This window comes from Pipra filicauda, unplaced genomic scaffold, assembly GCF_003945595.2.
Source record: "Pipra filicauda isolate LSUMZ 115617 unplaced genomic scaffold, ASM394559v2 scaffold35_size7292922_pilon, whole genome shotgun sequence".
Classification (NCBI taxonomy): domain Eukaryota; kingdom Metazoa; phylum Chordata; class Aves; order Passeriformes; family Pipridae; genus Pipra; species Pipra filicauda.
The window spans coordinates 6,970,515-6,993,946 of record NW_024104487.1 but is presented as its reverse complement, the minus strand read 5'-3'; the positions used below and the strand labels follow the sequence as shown (position 1 = coordinate 6,993,946).

At 37.4% G+C, this 23,432-nt stretch overlaps 1 protein-coding gene across 1 annotated transcript in view; it reads right to left on the bottom strand.

Moving 5' to 3' along the window:
- SH3TC1 (SH3 domain and tetratricopeptide repeats 1) overlaps positions 1–23,432 on the bottom strand; it is a 46,238-nt gene that overhangs the window by 19,412 nt on the left and 3,394 nt on the right. Inside the window, exons 2-4 of the mRNA XM_039384563.1 lie at positions 5,917–6,168; positions 3,420–3,494; positions 1,032–1,159 (exon numbers count right to left, since the gene is read on the bottom strand). Coding sequence (XP_039240497.1) covers positions 1,032–1,159; positions 3,420–3,494; positions 5,917–6,124 — 411 coding nt within the window. The 5' untranslated portion in view covers positions 6,125–6,168. The remainder of the gene's footprint in view (positions 1–1,031; positions 1,160–3,419; positions 3,495–5,916; positions 6,169–23,432) is intronic.

The following is a 23,432-nucleotide window of genomic DNA, read 5'->3' as shown; positions in this document are numbered from 1 at the left end:
TGCTAAAGTATGTCAGCCTCGGGGGCTTTATGTGCTGCCAAATATCAAAACAACATTCTAAGGAAATTTATCATTATCAATCTTGTTTCCTTCAAAGTCTTTTCCCAGTCTGTTTCTAATAAGGCCACAAGTCTAGTCTACTTGTATAGCTCTGTTCCTTTACCTCCTGATCCCATCACCCTTTCCCCTCTAAACAAAATCCAGAGCAGAGCAGCTCAAGTACAGACTGTTTTCACAGCCACAAAATCAGGAGCCTGGTGATGCAGACTTCACAGCACATGAAACTGGTGTAGAAACATGTGTCCAAGGCAGTCAAAGCCTTAAGTAAGTAAGATTTCAGTGGTTTGGTTTGCTAGTGGAGGCTGGAACTCATGGCTCAGACAAAAAGGGACACCAGAGGTCAAGTAGTATCATTCTGCTCTTTTATCAAGAGGGAAGAGGAGACTAACTTGTACTCAAAGCAAACCTCATTGGTTGTAGAGGACAGGTTTCCTAAATACAAACAAATTGAAGACAGTAATAAAATTTGGCCAGCTCTTGTGTGCTATTTAAAGCTATGTCCGTTTAGCCTTAGGAAGTCTAATATTTAGGCTATTCTCCTTCAGACTTCCTCTTTGGCTTAGTAGTGAGCTTCCCAGGTCACTTGCATGCCAAAGGACTCCAAGTGACTGAAAACTGAAGTGAAGAGTCAATATGAGGGCAAATTAAAAAAAAAAAAAAAAAAAAACAAAACCAAAAAACTTTATTTCCTTTTGTATTTCATTTGTAAATCAAAGCAGAATGTTTTTAAAATAAAACCCTTCAATGTCTTAAGCTGGGTTTATTTATTGTACATCAATTTTCCAGTCTTTTTCAGTAGTTTAATATTTCTAAAGTCCCTATGTGGTTTTGGGCAATGGGAAACACTGGTCACTCAAAATCAAGCATGCAGCATGTAGATGGAAATGGAACCCCAGTATCTTTCAGATTGTTTCAGGAGCACATGGTATCTTCTCTGAATAAATAAAACAATTTCCAAGCAATTGACTTACACTGAAAACTGCCATCACCTCCCTGCTGTCGTTTTCAAGAAGACGAAGCTGCCCTCTGAGCTGTCTTTGGAGTCTGGGATCAGGACATCCACTCTTTCGTCTCACCATTGTTAAGTTCAAGGAGATATCTGGAGAATGATATCCATTTTCAGTGCTACAAGTTCTGTAACTCAGCTTTGGAGAACCAGAAAATCCCTCAAAATCATAGAATATACATTAAAACATATTTTTTCAGCTTCAGAGACAGGCACACAGAAATTCATCTACGGCATGTTTCTTTTACATTTTTGTTATCCAGTAGACATAGGAGCCTAGCATGAAACAATTTTTCATAATGAAGCCTACAGTTCTACAAAGCAGCATGATAAGCAGGTCTATAGAAATTTTGGGAGACAACTGACACTTATGGATGGAAAATACAAAAAAAGCAAGCAGTTGGTAATTTGTCAAATTAGACAGCTCTATGGACATTGTGAACATGCCCAGATTTCCAAATATTCCATGCATATTTAAAAAAAAAAAAAATAAATCAAGGCAAACAGATACAGCCATCACCAAAAAAACCCCACCCAGAACTGAACAACAAAAACCACAGATAGATCAGCATGTTCCAACAATTCTTTATGCTAATCTTAAATTCATAGTTATCTGACATGTCACCCCCAGTACTTCAGAAGGCTTTTAGAAATTGAATATTGAAAAAGCTTTTTCTCAACTAAGCTGGCTGAACAGCAACAACCAAATTAAATGGTCCAACTAAAAGCTCACATACGTGATATTCCCAGCAAATCTGAAAGCAGCTAGATACCTGTTCTCAGCTCTTGACATCTATTTATGAGAAACTTTTATTGAAACTAAGGGTATAGTTCCAGTTAGCTTTTCTCAGATAAAGAGGATCTTTGATAAAGCTGCTTTCATTCTGCACTAATTCATTAATTTAGCTCAATAACAGTAAATCATAAGTTTTCAGATACACAGATGGGTACATAAGCCAATAAAACCCACTCAGGAAGAGTCCCAGTTGCAAAGTGTGTAAATAGGTCACACTTCCAGCAATAAATGGGACTGTTGTGCATACTAAAATATTCCACCTCCTCCGAGTTTCACCTTTTAGTCAGGTAAAATAGATATTGTTCACATTTTATTATAACATAATACATCTTAATCTGTTTTCAGAGGGTTTCCTATGTATGTTTTCAGGAGTTTTACCATGACTTGCACCTAAATTACTCGTTACTTTAAGGTCAAGAAGAGTGGCTCAGAAATATAAAGCACTGTTACTGAATTACAAGACCTCTCTGTTTAAGCTGTGTCATACAGTCAATTGGTAGTACAAAGAACACAAACTAGTGTATTTGAATGTTATTCAGATCCCTATTAGGGAACAGAACTGTTGAACTTTTCATTCTACCTGAAGTCATAAAAAATAATGACACAAGACTTACTTAATTTGTATTTTCATTTTACATAGTCAGATTGATACAGAGTTAAATATGTAATTGTAGAAACACAATTTAAGTTTTAAATAAAATTAATGTTACTGAAATAATACTGAATTTGAATGAAGACAACAGAAATATGGCTGCTTCTGTCAAAAAAACCCTATTAATGGCTTATAGAAATTAAATATGGTCCAAAAACCCTATGGTAATCTTCCCATCTGCTTCTGTGAGCTCTGATTCATACCCTCAGTAACGAAGAGCTCAAATTCTATACAGAGTGAGACAAGCAGGTACATAAGCACAAATAAATTAAGTGCAAATAACCGCATGCCTGGGGAAAACTGTCTACCACTGATGTGATTTGTCAGATCAATCCAGAAATCAGAGCACATCCCAGTGTTGTTTTTCATGGCTATTTCTCTTCCTCCACAAGCAAGAGAAGGGAAATGTGCCAAGACCCTCAATTCACAGAGCCTGCCATGAACCCTCCAGAAGGGAAGCCTGCTGTACTTACTTACTGAAGAACTGCACTTAATTGCCATTTCATTGAAAATACAGCATTAAAGAAAAAAAAATAAAAATTGAGACTTGGAAAGGCCACAAACTGAAAAAAAAAAAAAAAAAAGACACTGGAAGGATTGAAATCCATATGTCAAATAAGCAATGAACTTTTCATTTGCTCTTTTTTTCTTAGCAATTACAATATAGTCCATAAATTATCTCTGGCTTTTATAGCAGTTATTCCCTCTTTTTATGAGAAATTCTCAACAAATATCATGTAGAAGTTGGACGCTTCACATCTGCCATGAAGGACATTATAAACTTTACAGGAGTGACGACTGCAAATGTTGACATAGTTGAGTTGTCTCAATTTAAAAAAAAAAAAAAAGTAAACCATGAGAAAAGCATTATATCTATAAGACATCATGGGGAAAAAATGCCTTACCAGTTGGAAAATTCTCTGCCTGATTTGGAAGGATCCTTGAACTGATATTCATGCATTTTTCACTTTGAGAACACCCTATTATGATAAATGAAAGGAATGGTTATGTGCATTTTCTAAGTCCATAAAACTCACACACACACAAAAAAAAACCTCAAATGTCCCCCACTTCCAAAGCATTTTATATTCCAATTTATATTCCAATGCATCAGATAATTACTAGCAGAAAATAACTATTTCTCCCCTTCCTGCTGTATAATTCCCAAAACCCTCAAAAAGTGTCTGCAGAACATTTCTCTCCTACTGGAGCAGGGCAAGTTACATCTTGATTTCCTCATTTTTATGCAAAGTTTCAAGATGGAGGGTTGGTAGAAAAACAGGCTCTCAGGAAACTGAATTCCCCTTCAGGAGGCAGCAAGGGTCAGACTTCATTTTCTCTTTCCTTACACCTATACTAAAAAGTGGCCTCCACTGGTGCTTCAGTAGTATAAACTGGCAATGATATGTGTGTCTTGTACCAATTCATACATGGAGAACTAATCCTTCTGTATTTGTTAAGAGCTTAATACTTTGGAGATGGTACTGTAAAAATCTAGTGATTTAAAGTTTTAGAAAAATAACACAAATTAGGTATAATTTATGTTAATAGTAATCTGTTTTTTTCTTTTAGCCCATATTTCTTCCAGTCTTTTTGGGAATTATATATTTTCATGCTGAAGAAACACCTACTCCAACCAATTCCATTTTCTCAAGGTTTTCTCGGCAAAAATCAGTGAAGATAAGACTTGATGTTTCTAAGAATAAGAGGGGGAGAAATAGATCTTTCATTTTTAGAAGAAAACTTCTGAGGCAATTTTTGTGTATCCCAAGACATTTTCCTCTGCTTTTAAGAAAAAAGCTCCTGTAATATAGTAGGATATGGTAATTTCCAAGTCTTTTGCATCTTCCCTCAAGTGCATCTATTGATGTTACATGAACAAAGTTATGCAAATACATAAGGATATATAAAAAAAAGTCTTTTCACTCCACAAAAAAAAAAAAAAAAAAAAAAAAAAAAAGAGAAAGTAAGCAGTAAAAACAATCTTTAAGGCCTGTTACTAGTGAATACTAGAACTAGAGACTGCAGTCCCCAAACACTTTTGTTTTTGTAGGTTTTTGGTTGGGTGTTTGACAGGGGCATTGGGATTTTGTTTGGTGTTTTGTTTGTTTGATGGTGGTGTTTTTTTTAATCTCTACTCAACGATATTTGCTTTTAAATAGAAACTTGATAGTGCACTCACTGCAGTGTAGGTTGACTGTATCTAAGAAGCATTCTAAATTTAAGTTCCCCAGAGCTTATTTGGTTGTAGTTCTGCTTTTTCTTGTTTTAGAAGTATTAACAGAGCAATTGTCAAAACTTTGACAACATGTTATCAATGGCTTTGATAATCACTTAATAGTTGATTAGGACAACAAATTAGCATATATTTTTGTGTGAACTTGCCATGTGAACTTGCCATCACTATTATTTTGATGTTACCAGATATAACTTCCTTTGAAAGGTATTTATCAAGACATTAACATCCATCAGCTAATGTTTTATTTAAAGCTTTCCTAAGTCACAGAAATCAGGTTTAAAGCAAAATCTATGAGCAAGAATTTTAATTACTCATAGTTCAATTTAAAATAATAGTTTGCTATTAAATTTGAGTAAAAGTATGAGAGTTACTATAAATACAGTTTAAACCTGTTTAAAATTAGATTCAAGAACTCAAAATGAACTCTATCCCCATCCCAACTTAATGGAATGACTTGCATACTTCTTGGCAAGCTGAAGAGAAACTTTATACTGCTCTGAGATGCTTGTACCTGGTATTTGATGTTAGAAGAGTTGCAGTTGTGAACAGAAAAACATTGTGTAAATCACAGGATGTAAAATTTTAAATGAAATAGTTTTGCCATGATTGTTTGAAGTATTTTCACATTCAGAAAGCCCTTGAACCTAGTAAAGTAAGAGCCTGGCAATGGCCACCTACCTATGCCACTACACCCTTCCACTCAAAAGGTGCTTCTGACTTGCATGATCTTACTGCAAGATGTATGTTTCCATTTGCACAAATATAAATATAGTATTACATCTCTTGATTAGAAAAGGAAGTTAAAATTTTTATAACAACAGAAACACAATCTAATTTGGCTTCTGAATCTTAAAGATATAGCAAAAAGTGCTAGACAAAGAAGTCACATTTCAGTATTCTGGCTTTTTGCTTCTGGTGACTTCCATCTCCTCTTATTTTACTAATGGATAATCCATTTGTCTACCCAAAGTGAATTTCGATACAGATTGTTCAATAGTCCAATCTATGCAGTATTGCCATGGAGGAAATATAGCCACTTGTATTTCAAAAAAAGGCTCAGCTGGAAAAACATATGACAGTTCTCAGCTTGTGCACAGTTTAAAGTAATTTAAATGCAAAGAGAAGTCAAGAGTAGAGTGACTGGGCTATATTAGAGGTCTTACCCATTTGTTCTTGCAATGTGTCCATCCCAACTCCATCCCTGACAGTGCTGATGGTAGCATTGCCCTCCAAATATTTGCAGTTAGGCCTGCACCTTCCCTGTTCCATTTCTTTCCTCTCCAATTTCTTGTCTTGCTTTCCCTCCAGACCAGGGAAGGTGGCATTAGCGCTGAGCATAGATGAGCTCTCTCCCACTGCTGAACTCTCCATAATTTGAAGTTCCTCACAGTGATGCAACTAACATTATTAACAATCTGAGGGGGAAAAAAAAAGAACAGTAATATTTTTTTTAACAGTCAGAATAAATGCACATATTCAAGAGCCATCCCTTTCCTGCAGGAGTTATTTTTAATTGTAACATGGATTAAAGAACTTGCTTTAGACTTCTTTCAGAGGAATTGTTGTGTAACACCCAAATTCATCCCAGAAAAAGCTCCTGCAACCAGGTGGCATCACTACTTTAGCAACAAAGCAATACACTTGGCAAAATCCAAGGCCTGAAGTGAAATGTGCTTGTGCCCACTGCTAATTATTCTTTCTTGGCCAGCTTTAAAGCAGAGCCTCCAAGGGATAGCATCATTCACATTAACAGAGGCATTGCAGGGGAAAAACATCATTTTCTAAAGGCGACAAGAGTGGAACGGCTACTGCATGCTTAATTCAAACAAGAAGGAAGGTTTGCATGCAAGGATCTAAATATTACTTTGCAGTAAAGCAGAAGAATCAAGCTAGAGGCTGAGACTGGCAGCAAGACTGTTATTGGCATGAAGACCAGGAAAATGAATTGAAATAGAAATAGAGCACAAGTAGTTGCAAGCTTCACTGCTCCCTCTAGGCACTGACATGAGACATGCTGCAATTCCTTTTCTTGGGCACAAGCTACTTCAGCTTCAGGAAGACACAGCCAAGCCATCAGCCAATGCATCCACAATTGATGTGACTCACACAGCCAGCACATGCCCACTGATATTTAGACCCTTTTCCTCAGTGGGCTTTAACATGTCTCTGGGGGATTTCATAAAGCCACAGGATTTAGTCCTGTCATTTGGACTTAATCCAAATTCCTCTATGTTTACTCCAGTCATACTCATTAATGAGCTATACTCATTATGAGTATGGAAACTTATAATCTTCATGAAAATTCCTCTCTCATTTGTTTTCCATCAGAATTTGGTTAAATCTAAAGCTGTACATGAAAGATTACTTTTGGTCTGCTAAAACCTCAGACTAATGCCTGGTCACCTACTATTCCCTTATGACCTGCCTTCAGACTGGTCAGGAAGTTTCTCCCTTCTCCATTTACCATGCATTGGGGTGTCCAAAGCACATTGCTCTGGCTTGTTTCTTCACATCGCTGCCTTCCAACCCTTCTTGTGCTCCAAGCTTCATGTCATGGATCCCTAAACCTGAGCAAACCACTTGAACAGCACAACAGTTCCCAGCTGCCTGCCATGGCAGACAGGGATACAGGACAAGGCAGGATCTGCCTGACAACTTATATACTGCTTTGCAGTCATTTAAACCTTTACCCCAAATGAACACTTCTTGAAAAAACAGTAAATTATATATAGACAGAGGTAAGTTATGCAATTATAAGAAATTAATGAGGTATAGTTACACATGGTATGACCAGCTCAGGGTCATAAACCATAACCATATCTACCACCAGACCATAAATTAGTGAAGTATAAAGAAATCTAGGCTGGATGTTGTTCTGCTGTGTTCATTGTCCCACTTTGCTGTTTTTCAAAAGATGCTTTTTGTGCTGCATTGCAGTTCTCCATATTAAGCTATGTGTATATATTCATATACATCTATGAAACATAGGTAGTAACTCAAACACAAGTAATTTTTATGCCTTCTCTCAGAAAAGAACATTTTCACTAACATATTTGGTTAACATTGTCATTCAGACTTTAGATGCATTTCTCTCACTAACTTCCTGAAAAACTGTCTATCAGACATGATGACCTAGTTATAAATTATTAAAAATACAGGCCTGCCAGAGGCCAAATTCACTTTGAGAGGGATAGGCTTTCCATTTATATAGCTGATCTTTTCCTTAAAGTAATGACAGTAGCTAACACTATTCTTTTCAGTACTGTACCAAGATCATAATGTACGTAATGCATTCCAATTTTCACACTTAGGAATTAAATATTCTTCTACATATATTTTGTAAATAGTGGTATCTCCTGTTTAAAAAGATGTAAATATTGTGGTATTATTGATAATTTAATTCCAAAGGTGGTTATTTAAATTACATAGTTCTATGAATCCAAAGCCAGTTGTTATTTTTAGATCAGGATTACCCCTAATCCCAGAAATGAAATTCAGTGTTCAGATTATTAATTTTTTCCATAAGCTCCTATCCACAAGCAAAAATATCATCCTCCACAGAATTTAGGAAAACAAGTATACTCTGACCTGAATTACTAGAGTTCAGTTGAGCTGGAGAAGAGACATTGATTAACTTCTCATGTCTTCTGCATCAGTTTTATGTTGATAAGAGTAACATATATACAGGGCTGTGAATGAAATTATAAAGCTTGGTGCTGCAAAAGCAAGTAGGACATCTGAACAAATCAAAATGGATATAATCTGTGTAAGAAGATTCAGACATAGTATGCCAGAGCCTAAGCCAAGGGGGAAAAAAATAAATCAGAATGAATGAAAGAAAAGCAAAACAGACATGTTCTTTGCATGTTTTCACTTAGCTCTTCCAAGATGCACCAAAAAAATCCTCAAATCTCAAACACTTTTAACAGTCATGCTCTCCTCTGTAGATTCCTTTTCCATTTTTAATGTTTGCCTTAACTACCAAATGTCAACCCATGTGGCTCTGTGTAAGTACTGAGAACAAGACAATAAATAACTTCCCTGTAGCTAGGCACCTAGCCTACCTAGGCTCTTTTGAATGTTTTTTAGCATTTAAATGTATCCTAAGTGACACTAATTTGATCCCAAGTGACAAAGATTCCATAGAACTTTACACATCACTATACTTTTACTATTTACCTTTAACTATCACGTACATACCCCAAGGAGCAAAACCGTAACACATAAGCAGTGCTACAGTATAATCACCCTATTTATTATATTGGTGCTTTCTCATCAATTTTTAAACTGTTCCAGCACAAATTAAAGCAGATTCAATGGCACAAAACCAGAGAAAATATTCTTCCAATATAAAACAGCTTTACAGAATATTAAACTGCAGCGCTTGAGTCATTCTCATTATTAGAGATTTTTTCATAAACCTATAATGCTAGTAAGTATAATGCTAAGTTAGCAACTAACCATTTGTTGATAGCAACAAATACAAGATTAAGATCTTCAAGATTTAAGATCTACCACTCACCATATAAAGTTTGTCTTCTATAACCAGTTCTTACAATCTACATTTATGTGCACTGACTAAGCGCTTTATTTATAATTTACACAAAGTTATTTTTCTCATGCTCTTTGAGACTTGACCAAGAAATTCCTATTTGGTGCAGGATGTTGGAAAAACAGGGATATGATTAACTTTTATGGCCAAAATTAGAGCCATGCAGGCAAGATGTGGCACTTCCCTCTGCTCTGGGGGACCCTCAGTTTCTGAGGCGGGTACTCGCACTGGGAATGAGCAGAGAGAGAAGAGAGGCAGACACGGCACAGCTCAACACTTTGAGCACTGCTGGGTGCACTGGTATCCTCCCTCCCTGTGGTGTGAGCTCCCTGGACACAGAGAATGTGTGGGGCAGCACACAGAGCCATTGGTGGCACCTGTCCAGGTTTGTGAGGTTCAGAAGGTCCCTCCACCTTCCCCTTCACTTCTCACAGGGCACAGCAGGCAGGAAAGGTCTGTATTCAACAGCTGTTGAACACGAGGTGAAAATAAGACTTTCTCCTATTGGAAGTTGAATAGAACAATTCCTCTATCATGCTTTTCCCTGTGTTGTTGCTTCCTTTTTACTGAATGCTTTCAAAGCACAGCTACCCAGGGAAAAAAAAAAAAAACAAAACACTTACAGTTTAACATTTTCCATTTCCCTAACTATGTAGGTTGAGGGCTGTTTTTTCCCCTTGCCTTTTATTATTGTTTTAAGAGGCGTTTGGTGACAGGAACACTCTCCTAACCAATTCCTTTCCATTTAAGGGGTGCTGAAGGAGGAAACCAATAACATCCACTGAACAGATTCTCTCTCTCTCTTTAAAGGTATATTTCTAAGTACGAAACTATGACCCAGAATATAAAAATGGGCTATATTTGAACCAGTTGCCTAAAACCTGCATGCAATACAGTATTTCTTTAATTCATCATCTTCCCTCTAGGAGGCTCAGGACAACTTACTAATGACTAGCTTCAAGTAATCAATGGCAGTGGCAACTATAATTATTCTAGTTTTACAGAGATTGCAATCAAGACAGATTATTTGCAGTCATGCACAAGTGCTGGAGAAGTTCAGAGCTGAAAGGCTGAAATAATTTACTCCAAGAGGATTATTCACACATCATAAACATCCTGGATGGTACAAGGTTACTGCCCCTACTCCTGTGTGCACCAGTTTCTATCTGACCCAGAGAAAATGAGCAGCAACAAAATTTGTTTCTCCCCTCATCTCACCTGAGCTCCTGATGGATTTGCACTCTGGTAGCCCCCAAATTTTTACTCATCTCTTGTGGTGTATTATGTTCCTCCAGTGTTCCAAACCACCAGAGACAGCTAGTGAATCCTACATTGTTTTCATTTAAAGCACATTTGGCTGTGTGTACATCCTTGATCATCTGCTCTGCCTCATCTCCTGTACATCCTAAATGTTATACAATACCTCAATGTTGCCACTATACTGCCTTCAGTTAATCTAGGTCATTTTTCCAAACTGATGCTAGATTAGTTATTTTATTATTCCTTCTTCCTAGTTTCAACTTGCATTTGTTTTGCATCTTTTGTATAAGGCTACAAACATCTTAAAGCCAAGATCATGATAAACTTTGTCCTCAGAGAGAGTAAATCACAGCTTTGATCTCTATGAAATTCAGTCACAGGCATGAATATAAAAAAAAAAAAATCCATGTTAGATTCTGTATAGAAAACAATTTTTATTTATTACACAGAAAGGTAAAGCAAATCTATAGTTAGAGTATAGAGACTTAGGAATCTGAGTACTCTCCGGAAATGGAAGATTGACTCCTTTATCACTGAAGTAGCTTTAGGTTAGTTAGCAAACCTCAGTAAACAATGTTGCAAGCAGTATCATTGTTCAGGCTAGTCTATAAACAAAAAAGCCCTGGCAAGCCTCAGAGATATAACAGATTCCTTTAAAAGTTTTAACCCTCCCTTACAATTAATTTTCTTCATATCTCAGTAGCACTGAAATATGCCTTGTACCCTCAATCCAGCTATGAAAGCACCATAAGTCCAAAATTTCCAATTTTAGATATGGAAAACTGGATACTAAAATCCACAATCTCGTAATTGCTTAAAACCAAGCATAAACTCTGGGATTCTTAAAAAAAAAAAAAAAAAATCAGACCACTGTTATAAAATTAAAAAAGGCATCTGTGAACCTCAGCACTTGATTTTGAGTGCTAGATATGACAGAATTTGGCCTGTGGCAGCTAATGCAGAAGAATAAAGTAGGAGCTGCTGCTATTGAACAGCAGCTCAGCTCACACAACACTGCCTGGAAGAGGAAAGACAGAGCAGCACAGGAACTTCCAGCAGGTTGTCAGAACCATGATAGATCACATTTACATATATTTTCCAGTCATTTCATTATGGACACACCAAAGCACAGAACACTACTGAAATCACCCCTGCTTAGCTGGCTGCAATTCTAACACATTGACAATAAACCTACAGTCAAATACCAGATGAATAGTACCTAAAACAGAGCAAAAGAGGAACATGCAGGTATAGAACACAGGACTTCTCCTACCTTTTCCAGGTCTGATTCCCTACAACATGCTGGTAAAGAGCCTGCAGATCCGTGCCTTCCTCAGCTCTGCTCAAAACTGACTCCAGCACAGCTCTTCCTGTTTGACCTTCTTATCTTTCCTGTTGATTGCACAGCCCAGCTTGGATGTGGTAAGTACAAAAAAGTTGTCTATTAACTGATACTGTTAATTCAAAAGCTTTTTTTTTTAAAAAAAAGAAGAAACATTCCTGAGCATGAAGCTGAGATACTAAAGTTCATTATGCAAACCAGAAATGTACCAAGTGTGCTGGAAGGTTCATTTGCACACTCTTGCTTTTCAAAGCAATAATTCATTGTGGCATTTAGCATTGGTGGCTAGAAGGCTCCAAGGGACACATCCAGGCCATTGTGCTGAGAGCATTGTTCAGAAAAAAGTAACAAAGCGTCCTTCAGATGGAGTACAGGGCTTTGGTGCCTCTTTGCTTTTGATCACAAAATTAGATTTCTTCCTATCATTCCAGCTACAAAAAACACTGATGAAAAACTGTTTGACAGCAAATTTAGAGTGATATGCTCAGGTCTAAATCAAGTGTATGGTTTAGCAGATCTATCATGCACCATGCATCATTAAATATCAGATGCAGCAGTTTGGAGTTGAGCAAGACTGTTGTGGAACGTAATGCAGAACTTGTCTTCTGTGTAAGACTACCATTGATCCAGGTGCCATATCCTTAATGACCCACAAATGCAAGGCTGAGAAAAACTGAAAACAATCCATCCTATCTCAAATCTGCTTGGTTTTTGTCACCCACACCTTGAGATGTTTTTATGTTCTATTCCTCCTTAACACACCATACATTTCACACACAGTTAGGCACAGTTATGCTAGTCCTACAGGTAAGCATCAAGTGCCTCACATGCATCAGTGTGGGCTGCATTGCAGCAGGGACTACATGGGAACAGAACAGACAGACAGTGTGCACTCCAAAGCCATACACACACCTCAGGCATATCCAGTCGGCAACATCACCATGTTTGGGATATGAGGCTATTGACCAGTTGCCTGTGTGTTGGCAGGGTGGGTGCCGTTCCAAAACACAGCAAACAGTCAGAGAGAGCCTGTGGGATTGGGCAGCACCTGGAGAACGGGGTTTGAGGTGATGGGCTGTCCTACACTGCACTGCTGCCCTCATATACCTCTTGCCAGGGGGAATAGAAAAACAGACCCTTCAGATGCCTTTGAGAACTTAGTTATGACTCCTGCCAATCTGTCTAAAGGAACATGCACTTAAAAGTTGTTTTTAAACATTATAAATTAGGTATTAATTACAAATTATACTCTCATTTACCTTACTTCATCCCATCACACCACATTAACATGAATTATAAATGCTACTTCATGCTGATCGGCCAATCTGTTCCCGCAGTGTGCTTGGGAACTCTCCATCTCTCCAGAAATTATGAAGTTGAAGGTATTCCAGTAATTGTATAAATCACAACTAACCAATCATCCCAGGGGGAAATAATTTGATATTTCACTGTAATGCAGTACACAAAGCATACCACTTCAGGTTTCATTGATTTATGTAGTAACTATGTCAACAGCATGAAATACCACATTTCTGTCACCATTTTACTGGCTAATTTTCTATGACTTTTATGAAAGTCTAAATCTTTTTAATCACATTTATTTATACATATATTTAAGGATAATCTTTGGTTAAATTTTATAACCTCAGTTTTTCAATGGTATTCCTCTTCTTTTATGTGTATTCAAGGTAGTTTGGAAAAAAAAATAAAAATGAAAACCACCTAAGCCTACTTTTTTCCCAATGAATACCAATATTTCATTCCCTATTTCTAGGTCCCAATCATTTTAGAATCTACCACTGACTAGTGTGTCCCTAAAATCTCAAAAGACTCACCTAATTTTTATTTTAGAGCACTGAAATTAGGAGAGATGCAACTCACTTCAGGAAACATGTAACAAAATAACACCAAGGCTCCTTAACTCCCTTTTCCATACCTGCTTAGACTCATAGAATAGTTTGGGTTGGAAGGGATATTTAAAAGTCATCTAGTCCAACTCCCCCTTGCAATGAGAAGGGTATCTTCAACCAGATCAGGAATCTTCAGCTTCCTCCATGATTTTACTCTGAAGTGAGTAATACTCCATGGTATTTCATCACTTCAATTCTTGGTGGTGTATATTGACATGTAGTTTAAGCAGAAGCAAGGAAAACAAAGTTTCCAGCTTCAGGGTAATGACATCAAAAGTTGGCCCCAGACTTTCTATTGTTTTATTGAAACAGTACCAACCTGCATTGCAGAAATATAATTGAATAACCTTATTGGACTGCTGCTCTCATGAAATAACTCCAGAGACCAATATATTGCAGCAAACAGGAAAAAAACAGAGGTAGCACAGATTGGTTTCCATTTTAATAATCACATCCCTTATATTACATTTTAGTAACTGTAAATTGTGCTACCTTTTTCAGGTTTCCTTTTGCTAAAAAAACAGGCTTCTAAATTGTTCATTCTAAACAATTCTTTAACTAATAAAATTACATGAAGACTTGATGACCCTCTTTATGTTGGGTTGTCCCTGATCTTTTCAGGAGTATTAAAAGAAGCTGACAGGAGGCTGGGGAGGACATTGTGTGTTGATACAAGACACTTCCTCTAATTGTCTCTCTCAGGCATTGCTTTTCATCATCCTGTTTGTCTGCTCTTCTGCAGCTGCATGTTTGCCTGACTGCTTTTCACTGCACCAGCTTGTTTTAGGAAAAACAGCACATTTTAGTATTAAGGCCAACTTGTACCTTCCAGTATAACTATTATTCCATCACAGCTGGGGACATACCTATGCAGGAACAGTCCACTCCCAAAGGGACTAACTTTAAGGGGTAAGCAGATTGAAGTGTAACTCATTTGAGTATTCACTGATAACTGATAGAAATAACAGATTTAGGCAGGAAGGGATATTCCTATCTACTTTACTAAATTCCTGTCTGATGTCTTTCATCTCAAGTCTAGTAAATGTTACGAAGCTTAATCCCCCTCGCTGGCACATCTCATAAAAAGATACTCTTGTTCCATGTTTTGCTGAAATTAGCATTCTTCACTATTTACAGCTAACATGACAAATTTGAAATCACACAAGATACTGCTTTCTTGGCTAAATTAGTCTCTATTGGTTCCTCTTTCATCCAGTGATGGAGGCACACCCACTTAGAAAGAAATGTAATGTAATACAATTGGTACTGCAAAGTTCACAAAGAAATACAAATTGAGCCCCTAGATGAGAAATCCATTCAGCTTGAAGTGCTAATTCACAGTGGCAACCTTTTACTTAGCAAACTTATCCAAATAATTATATTAACTTTAGCTGGATTATAAGCATGCATGGATATTAGTTGTGTTATCATGGTCACGCTATACTTACACACAAGTTCCACAGAAATAGGTTTAGCCATATGTTTCCTTTTGATTAGGGTGTTATCTCTCCACAGTAACTGCATACAGAATTAGCTAGAGAGTTAAAGTGTTTTCTTGTGGAGTCCTGTCATCTTTGCATCTGCCTGCTTGGAACCCAGATAGCTTTACTTCCCCCAGGTCTTGAAAAAACACCACCCCAGCTCCATAGCCTGGTTCAGAAAGGAAAAACAGAAAACACGAAAAGAAAAATACACTGCCATCCATCTGCACGGAAATGCTGTCGCCTTGTAGTCTGCAGGAACGTGCTGAGTCAAAACATCCAGCTGTTACACCACTTACACAGTTCCTAAGTTATTTACACAGCCCACTACATAATAGCTAAGTTGACTTATAAATGCTAATAATAGATGTTACTGAGCTTGTTATTCCTCAGCACAAGAAAAAACATGGTACACACCTGACAGAGCTTCCTCCTAGATTCAGCAGCTCCCAAGAAACTCTGTTACTCACTTGAGGACATTTCTAGCTGTGGACCAAAAAGCCAACATGTTCCTACCAAGGAAGCAATTTGGGCTGGACTCCAAATGCCAGCAGACAAGAAGGGATGCGATCATGGCTGGATTCACAGTTCCATCTCAGGCATGACATGGATCACAGGGCTTCACATATTAGAGAAAGATAAACCTTCTAAAACAGTTTCATCAGCTTGGAAAAAAATTGCAATTAACACTTACCACTTCGATTAATCATTTCATTCCCCTATTCTCTAGATCAGCAGCATTAATTTTCTGCCCTACAAGGATAACGGTCTCTCTAAATGAAACATGAACTTTTGAGTTGCATACAGCACAGAAAGCTTTTATTTCTTGATGACCCCAAATCAAATACATTTAGAGAGTTTGTACTCACAAGCTTCAGCATAGGAAATGAGTTTTCCCTATTTTTCTTTCATTTTGAAAGTAAAATTAAATTCCTTATATCTTGTCTTGTCTACAAAACTAGGATTGCCTACTAGGATTAAAAAAACACTTGGTAAATAGGGCCTCTAAAATATTGAACCAAGCCTCAAGAATTTAGGGAACACACGTTGACATGGAAGCAATAACTCTGTTCTTCTACAAACCTCCAAATATTAAAAGGAAAAAAAAAAAAAAAAGAAAACACATGCCATTCAAATTATCCTTCAACTCCCATAGAACACCTTTTTAAAAAAAAAAAAGTTTTTTTACCCTTTAGCAGGCTAAGTCCCCACCTTTTACATCATTGCAGACATTTAAATGAAAAATAGGTACTTCCTTTTATAATCAGGTGAACTGATTTTTAATTAAAGGTTAACTATTTTCAGCTGCTTGAAGTTTACAGGTAGAAATGAGAGTTTATTCTTAAGGAAACCATCTTATAGATGATATATTGAGTAGGGATTATTTATAATTATTTATTATTATTTATTATGTTGTTCAAATAGATTCGATATCTCTTTTCCTTCAGAGAAATCTTTTCACAAAATCACAGGAACATCAAGGTTGGAAGAGACCTTCAGGATCATCGAGTCCCACATTAAGCATTTAGAAAAGGCCACTAATCAAGGTTTTTTCCCCAAATGAGATTTCACAGGTTGTCGCAGCTTTTCTGCCATTTTTTAAAGCAGAGAAAACTATGTCAGTATATCTAAAATTGTTTATTGTGAGGAGTGGAGTAGAAAGCCATAGCTCCTTGATCTTAAAAAAGAAGGGGGAGGAGCAGTGGCAATGAATATTTAGCTCTGCTTCAATCCTTCTCTCTTCTGAGGATTTGCATAAATGTATACTATTTGAAAAGTATTTTTATATTTCTATATACATATTCACACTCTTTTTTTTTTTTTTACTAGCATGCTAGAGCACTTCTGGGATGGATAAAAAGACTTTCAAGACAGAAAAGCATTTCCAACCCTTAGCTGTACACTGAAACACTTAATTTGCAGAACTGAAATTTTACCCATCTGCTTGGTGATTCTGCTTAGTGCTAGAAAATGCCGGCGAGGGAAATTTATTTATGGGAGCTTGAATGTACATGGAATACAGATTTCTTGTGAGCTAGTTTTGGCATTGAGAAAGTAAATTTTGACTTCCTGAGGCATCCAAAGTGGAGGAAAGATATTTCCATATGGATTCAGCATAAATGAAGGCCCTCTTTTGCCTCTGCTGATGCTCTGTGGAAGAACATGCCTGATGGAATACCTGGAAGACCCAAAAAATAGATAGCCACCAGGCTAGAAACAATCATAGAATTTTGGTTTATCATCCTATAAGATCTGTTCCATTCACTAGCTGCAACATGGCCCAAAATATGATCTTCCCATAGTTTGGGATGAACATCTCCAGCCACCAAAATGTCTACAGTATAGAAAATCCTATAGTGATAATTTTGACTTCAAATAGCTATAAAATTCTGCCTCTGTATTTGGAATTTTTCCAAATTACTGCTGCCCTCTAGTTGAGAACTGAAGAAGGGCTCAAATGTGCAAAAAGGAGTCTATTTTTTTGCAGCTTTATCTGTAGATCTAAGTTATAACTTCCAGTAACTTCTATCCTCTTACGTTCATTGTTTTGGACCATTTGGCCACAGCCACCCCAACTAAATATATTCAAAGTTGGTTATAAACATAACAAGCACAACACTTTCTGCTTAAGTATCCAGCCTTGCATGCTTGAGGCAGTTTTTCTTAGAAGAAGACTAAAATCTTTAAATGGTATAATGCAACCAACAGTCTTGAAAAACATGAGGAATATGAGGAGAGATGTTCTATTTATAGGAGAAGATGGGAGGCAAAGTAGAGCTTTTGTCAATATGGATCTGAAAATCATCAAAACTCTAGATACTTCTAGTCTGAATTTTGGCCTTGGAACCATCTTACATTTCCATTTATGGACTTTTGAATAATCAAATATACTTGCACTTGCCATCACAGGCAATAATGATGTTAAGGTGTGAATGTTTGGGGGCATGCTATAAAAAGATTCTTATTAAGTTTAAGGGTATGCAGCTAAACCCCAAAATTATAAGCATTAACACAATCTGGACTCACTCCACTAAATGCACAGTATGTGTCATTTTCATTCATTATATTCAGTAGTATTTTTTTCAATTTTTCTCATATTTGAAAAAAAATATTATATTTCCATTCCTTTTTATTTTCTAGTTGACATCTGTGTGTATGCTATCCACAAACCTCACCTACATTTCAAGTCCTCTTTTGGGTAGGCTTGGTCCAGGCTATTTCATATAGACTGGGACCTTCACCTGGTAACATGAAGCCCGGAAAGCAACACTGATAGTACAGGACAGCTTTGATGCAGCTGAGGACACAGACAGAAGTATCGATCACAGCTGCTTTTTTCTAGGCTCTGGTATCTGCCAGTCCGGGTATGTTCACTGCCAGCCTGTGCTGAAAGTTCCTGTAAACTGTCAAACATATAAACGTCACACATGAGAATTTTATCACATAGGAACAGTCTATATTCTGCTACCATGATGCTGGTTTGTTTGGGGGTTTTTTTTACATATGAACAGTGTTAGATATGCAATGTAGGATAAGGGACAGGAAATCAGCATGCATCAGCCTGGACTGCAAAACAGAGTTAAATTGACTCAGGGCCAATGGACTGTAATATCATCTACTTCAAGTGACAAGCTGTATCTTCACAGAAAGAGTAGTTTTTCCAAGGAGTCACATTTGCAAGGGATCACAATATGCTTAATAAGCGTTAACCTCTCTGCATCAGGCACAAAATGGACCATACTATGCTTCTCATTGTTTACTACAAAAGCACAACATTATTTACATGTTTACAGTCAGGAGCACTGATATCAGTGGTTACACACTGTGTAACATAGCACTGAAATCCTCGCAAGCTTCATCTGCTGTTCTGAAATTAAAATTAAATTTTTGCCAATGTTTTTTGCAAGTTTAGTGACTTTTATATTATTCATGCTTTGTTTTGGCTCTTCCCCAAACCCTCCTCTGCATTTTTGTTTCTGCACATTTCATTGCTGTAACCTGGGTGTTTGTCTTTCTCGTGTATGAATTCTATATTGATACTCATCATTACCTGCCAGGCTTCCTGTCATGTGCAGCAGCCTGCCATACTAAAAGTTATTTGTTCCGAACAACTTTCCAAAAGCTGACTGCTGACATGAGAGAACAGTCCTTGATTGTCTCACTGTAACAAAGATTTCTTTCATCCTCAGCCATTGTTCCCTTTGATGTTATTTCATGCTTTCTGTTTTCAAAGTTTGCCTGGGAGTTTTATTTGACCCACTGATTATCTCTGATCATAATGCATTTAGGTTTGCAATGGGTAGTTGATGTCTAAGTTATAACTGCTGATGCAGTGTTTATATTCTGCCCACGGTGTGCGAGGAGCTTTGTACAAAAGTTATTACTGACATCTTGATAGTGCAATGGAGACATCTTAATATAGTGCTATGTTATTATTTCATTACAGCTGCTTCACACTAATTCATTATTTATAAACACGTGTGCTTCTGGCTCAGTGAGTAGCTGGCAATTTATTTCCATACCCGGAATCTCATTTTAAGATCTCAGTCTGTTACTCTTCTGAAACTTCAGACTTGCCTTTCGTTTTATTTACTATCAATGTCACTTCAATACAACTAACATAGTAAGATGATAGAGAGGCAACTACTGTCACTGATACAAGCAGGTTACAAACACAGGTGTGGCTTATTTTGGCAACTGTCCCAGCACCTGATATAGTAGTTTTAATGTCAAAAAATTCATAACTTAAATTTGGGATTAGGCTTAAAATTAGAGTAGTTCAAGTCTAGTTCCAGGACTGTAACCCAGACAAACTAAGTCCAGCCCCGAATTCCTGAGAGATGTATGACACAAGACAAATAAAAGTGGAAATGTTTTGAACACACAGATGTTTAGGGAGCTTTCTTCACACAAAAAAGAATCAGTAAAAAGCAAAAGAGGGGTCATGACAGCATGTCATGTCAGGTTCTTAATCTTCTGTCATACAATAGAATTGCTATTTTTAAATTAATAGGAAAATGACACATTTCTGGGAATTTATAGAACGCGTTTGAGGGATAATTTGTCATTTAAAACACAAGCACTTCAAAATACATTACTATAAATTGTAAGATTCCATTTTGTCTTCCAGAAGATATAATAGCTGTCAAAAGACAGCACCTTGGAGTGAAAATCAGCCTAAAAAGTAGACTGCAGGTTGAAAAGTACAAAATATCAAAGTTTCTTAGGAGCTTAAGCTCAGTTTCCAGGACTATCCAATAGAATTTAATGTCATGAAATACAGAAATGCACAGTAAAATTTACAAAAGGAGGTCTAATTTGTGTGGTTTTTTTCTGATATTTTTTTCCCCCATGATATATCCATTTAGGACATTTTCAGAAGGGTTTGAACAACTAATAGTATAGCTGGCACAAACTAATTGTTCTTTTAAGTTTCGCTCCCAGTTGCTATTTGACCTGAAAATCTTGTGATACTATGTCAGCTTTGAACATGAAGCCAAGGGTAAACTTAATCAGGTTAAACAGCTACTTGGATTTGTGGTCTTTTATGGTCTGGATTAGCATCTAAATCACTTCTGGCAACTGGCTGGATAATGTTTTTTTCACAAGTTTTTGTTTTGTTTTGTTTGGGTTTGGTTTTGTTTGGGTTTTTGGTTTTTTTTTTTCAGGTTTGTTTGTTTTTTTTTTCCTCTGCTTAACTCCCAGTGCAGAAGTTCTAGTTCCTCTCTCTCTTGCTGGAACCTCCGTCATTGAGATACTTTTAAAATATGACCCCTTTCATATGGCAGTGACCTAAAAAATTTTGCAGACAAATAATCAAATAAAAGTAATAATTTTATTGTCCTGGAAGCCCACGACCATCCTAATGTTGGAAAGTTCATAAATATTAGAAGCAACCCTTTCCCCTTGCTTCTTCTGGACCTTTTTTTAAGAAAAACACTATATAAAAATATTGTATGACAACTTTGCTGTGAAACTGAATTTTAAAATACCATTATTATTAATTGAATATTACCGCAATTGGATTCCCTGAATTGTGAAGGTAATAAAAGCAAAAAAAATTAAGAAAGTGAAATACTTTGTGATGTGATTAAACTTACTTAACTTCACAGCGGATAAAAAATCAAAAAATTTTCGGTCTGCTTGAGCTATACCAGCTTCTGCAAGAATGTGTATTTTGTCAGTCCATAAATGTGCAGTGTACTTAACATACAGAAGCACAAAGTCAAATGTAATGCTAATATCCATTAATGAAGATATACTATATTGATTGCTCTGTTTTGGTTTACATTTACAATGCTTACTCTTTTTTCCTTCACAGGAAGATTTTCTGAGGGAAGATACGTATAGATTGTAATTACCAGCCACCGGGGGAAAGGGGTTTTTTTTCCAAACCACCACATAGATATATTCCCTTCCTTGATGAGGGTGCATTTCTGATCGCTGGGATGATTAGGAATTCAATAGATAGTGAAGATTTTTTTCTAACACAGCTAATACAATAGAGCAAGATTTGTGAATGTACTTCAGAAACACCAACAGTTTAAATGCACAGGGACAGTGAAATGCAATAGAAGTTCTTCCATAACACTGTCTAAATAATACTGGTGGAGAAACATTACAAAACATTTGTATACTAAAAAAGCAAAATTCGTTTGCCTCACATAGTGTTTTTTAAGTTCTTCCAAAAAAAAAAAAGTTCTTAAAAGAATTCAGGATGACATTGAAGATGTGGATCATCAGTTTTGCCAAGTGCCAATTCAATTCTCAGTAATGACAGAAATGGTGCAAAGTGCTGACAGGTTAGAGGATGACTTTTCAGCCTTCTTTGAAGTAGCTGGACAAGCTGATTGCTTTTAAAAATGAAAATCAAGAGATGTGGTGGTTGGAGGCTGTCTGGGGCACAGTGACCATGAATAGTTTTCAATACTCAGGGATGCAAGAAGGGCCATCAATAAAACCTCTGTGCTCGACTTCTGGAGGGCAGATCTCGGCCTATTCAGAAGACTGGTTCAGAGGGTACCCTGGGAAACAACCCTTGAAAACAAAGGGGTCCAGAAGGGATGGACATGCTTCAAGAAGGAAGTCTTGAAAGCACAGGAGCAGGCTGTCCCAGTCGGCCAAAAGGCAAGCTGGCAGGGAAGACAACTTATCTGGCTGAACAGGGAAATTTTGAAGGAAATTAGGGTAAAAAAGAGAGCCTACCCATTATGGAAAAAAGGGATGGCTACTCGGGAAGAGTTTAGGAATATAGTTAGGTCATGTAGAAAGAAAATTAGAGAGATGAAGGCACAACTTGAACTGAATCTCGCCACTTCTGTGAAGGATAACAAAAAGTCCTTCTACAGATACATCAATAGCAAAAGGAGGGGGAAGGAAAACCTCCATTCTTTGTTGGACATGGATGGGAATATAGTTATCAAAGATGAGGAAAAGGCTGAGGTATTTAACACCTTCTTTACCTCAGTTTTCAACAGTAAGACAGGTTGTCCTGAGGACAGCTGGCTTCTGGAGCTTGTAGAAAGAGATCAGAATCTGAATAGCCCTCCTGTAATCTAGGAGGAAACAGTGACCTACTGAGCCACTTGGATCCTCACAAGTCTATGGGACCAGATGGGATCCACCCAAGGGTGATGAGGGAGCCGGCAGAAGAGCTCCTCAAGCCTCTCTCCATCATCTACCAAGTCCTGGCTCACTGGGGAGGTCCCAGAGATTGGAAGTTGGCGAATTTCACACCAATCCACCAAAAGGGCCGGAAGGAGGAGCCAGGAAACTACAGGCCTGTCAGCCTGACCTCAGTGCCTGGCAAGGTTATGGAGCAGATCATCCTAAGTGCGATCACACAGCACCTACAGGATGGACAAGGGATCAGACCCAGCCAGCATGGGTTTAAGAAGGGCAGGTCCTGTCTGACCAACCTGATCTCCTTTTATGACCAGGTGACCCACCTGGTGGGTGAGGGGAAGGCTGTGGATGTAGTCCATCTGGACTTCAGCAAAGCCTTTGACACCGTCTCCCACAGCATACTCCTGAAAAAGCTGGCAGCCCACAGCTTGGAGAGGGACACTCTGTGCTGGGTCAGGAACTGGCTGGAGGGCCGGGCCCAGAGAGTGCTGGTGAACAGGGCTGCATC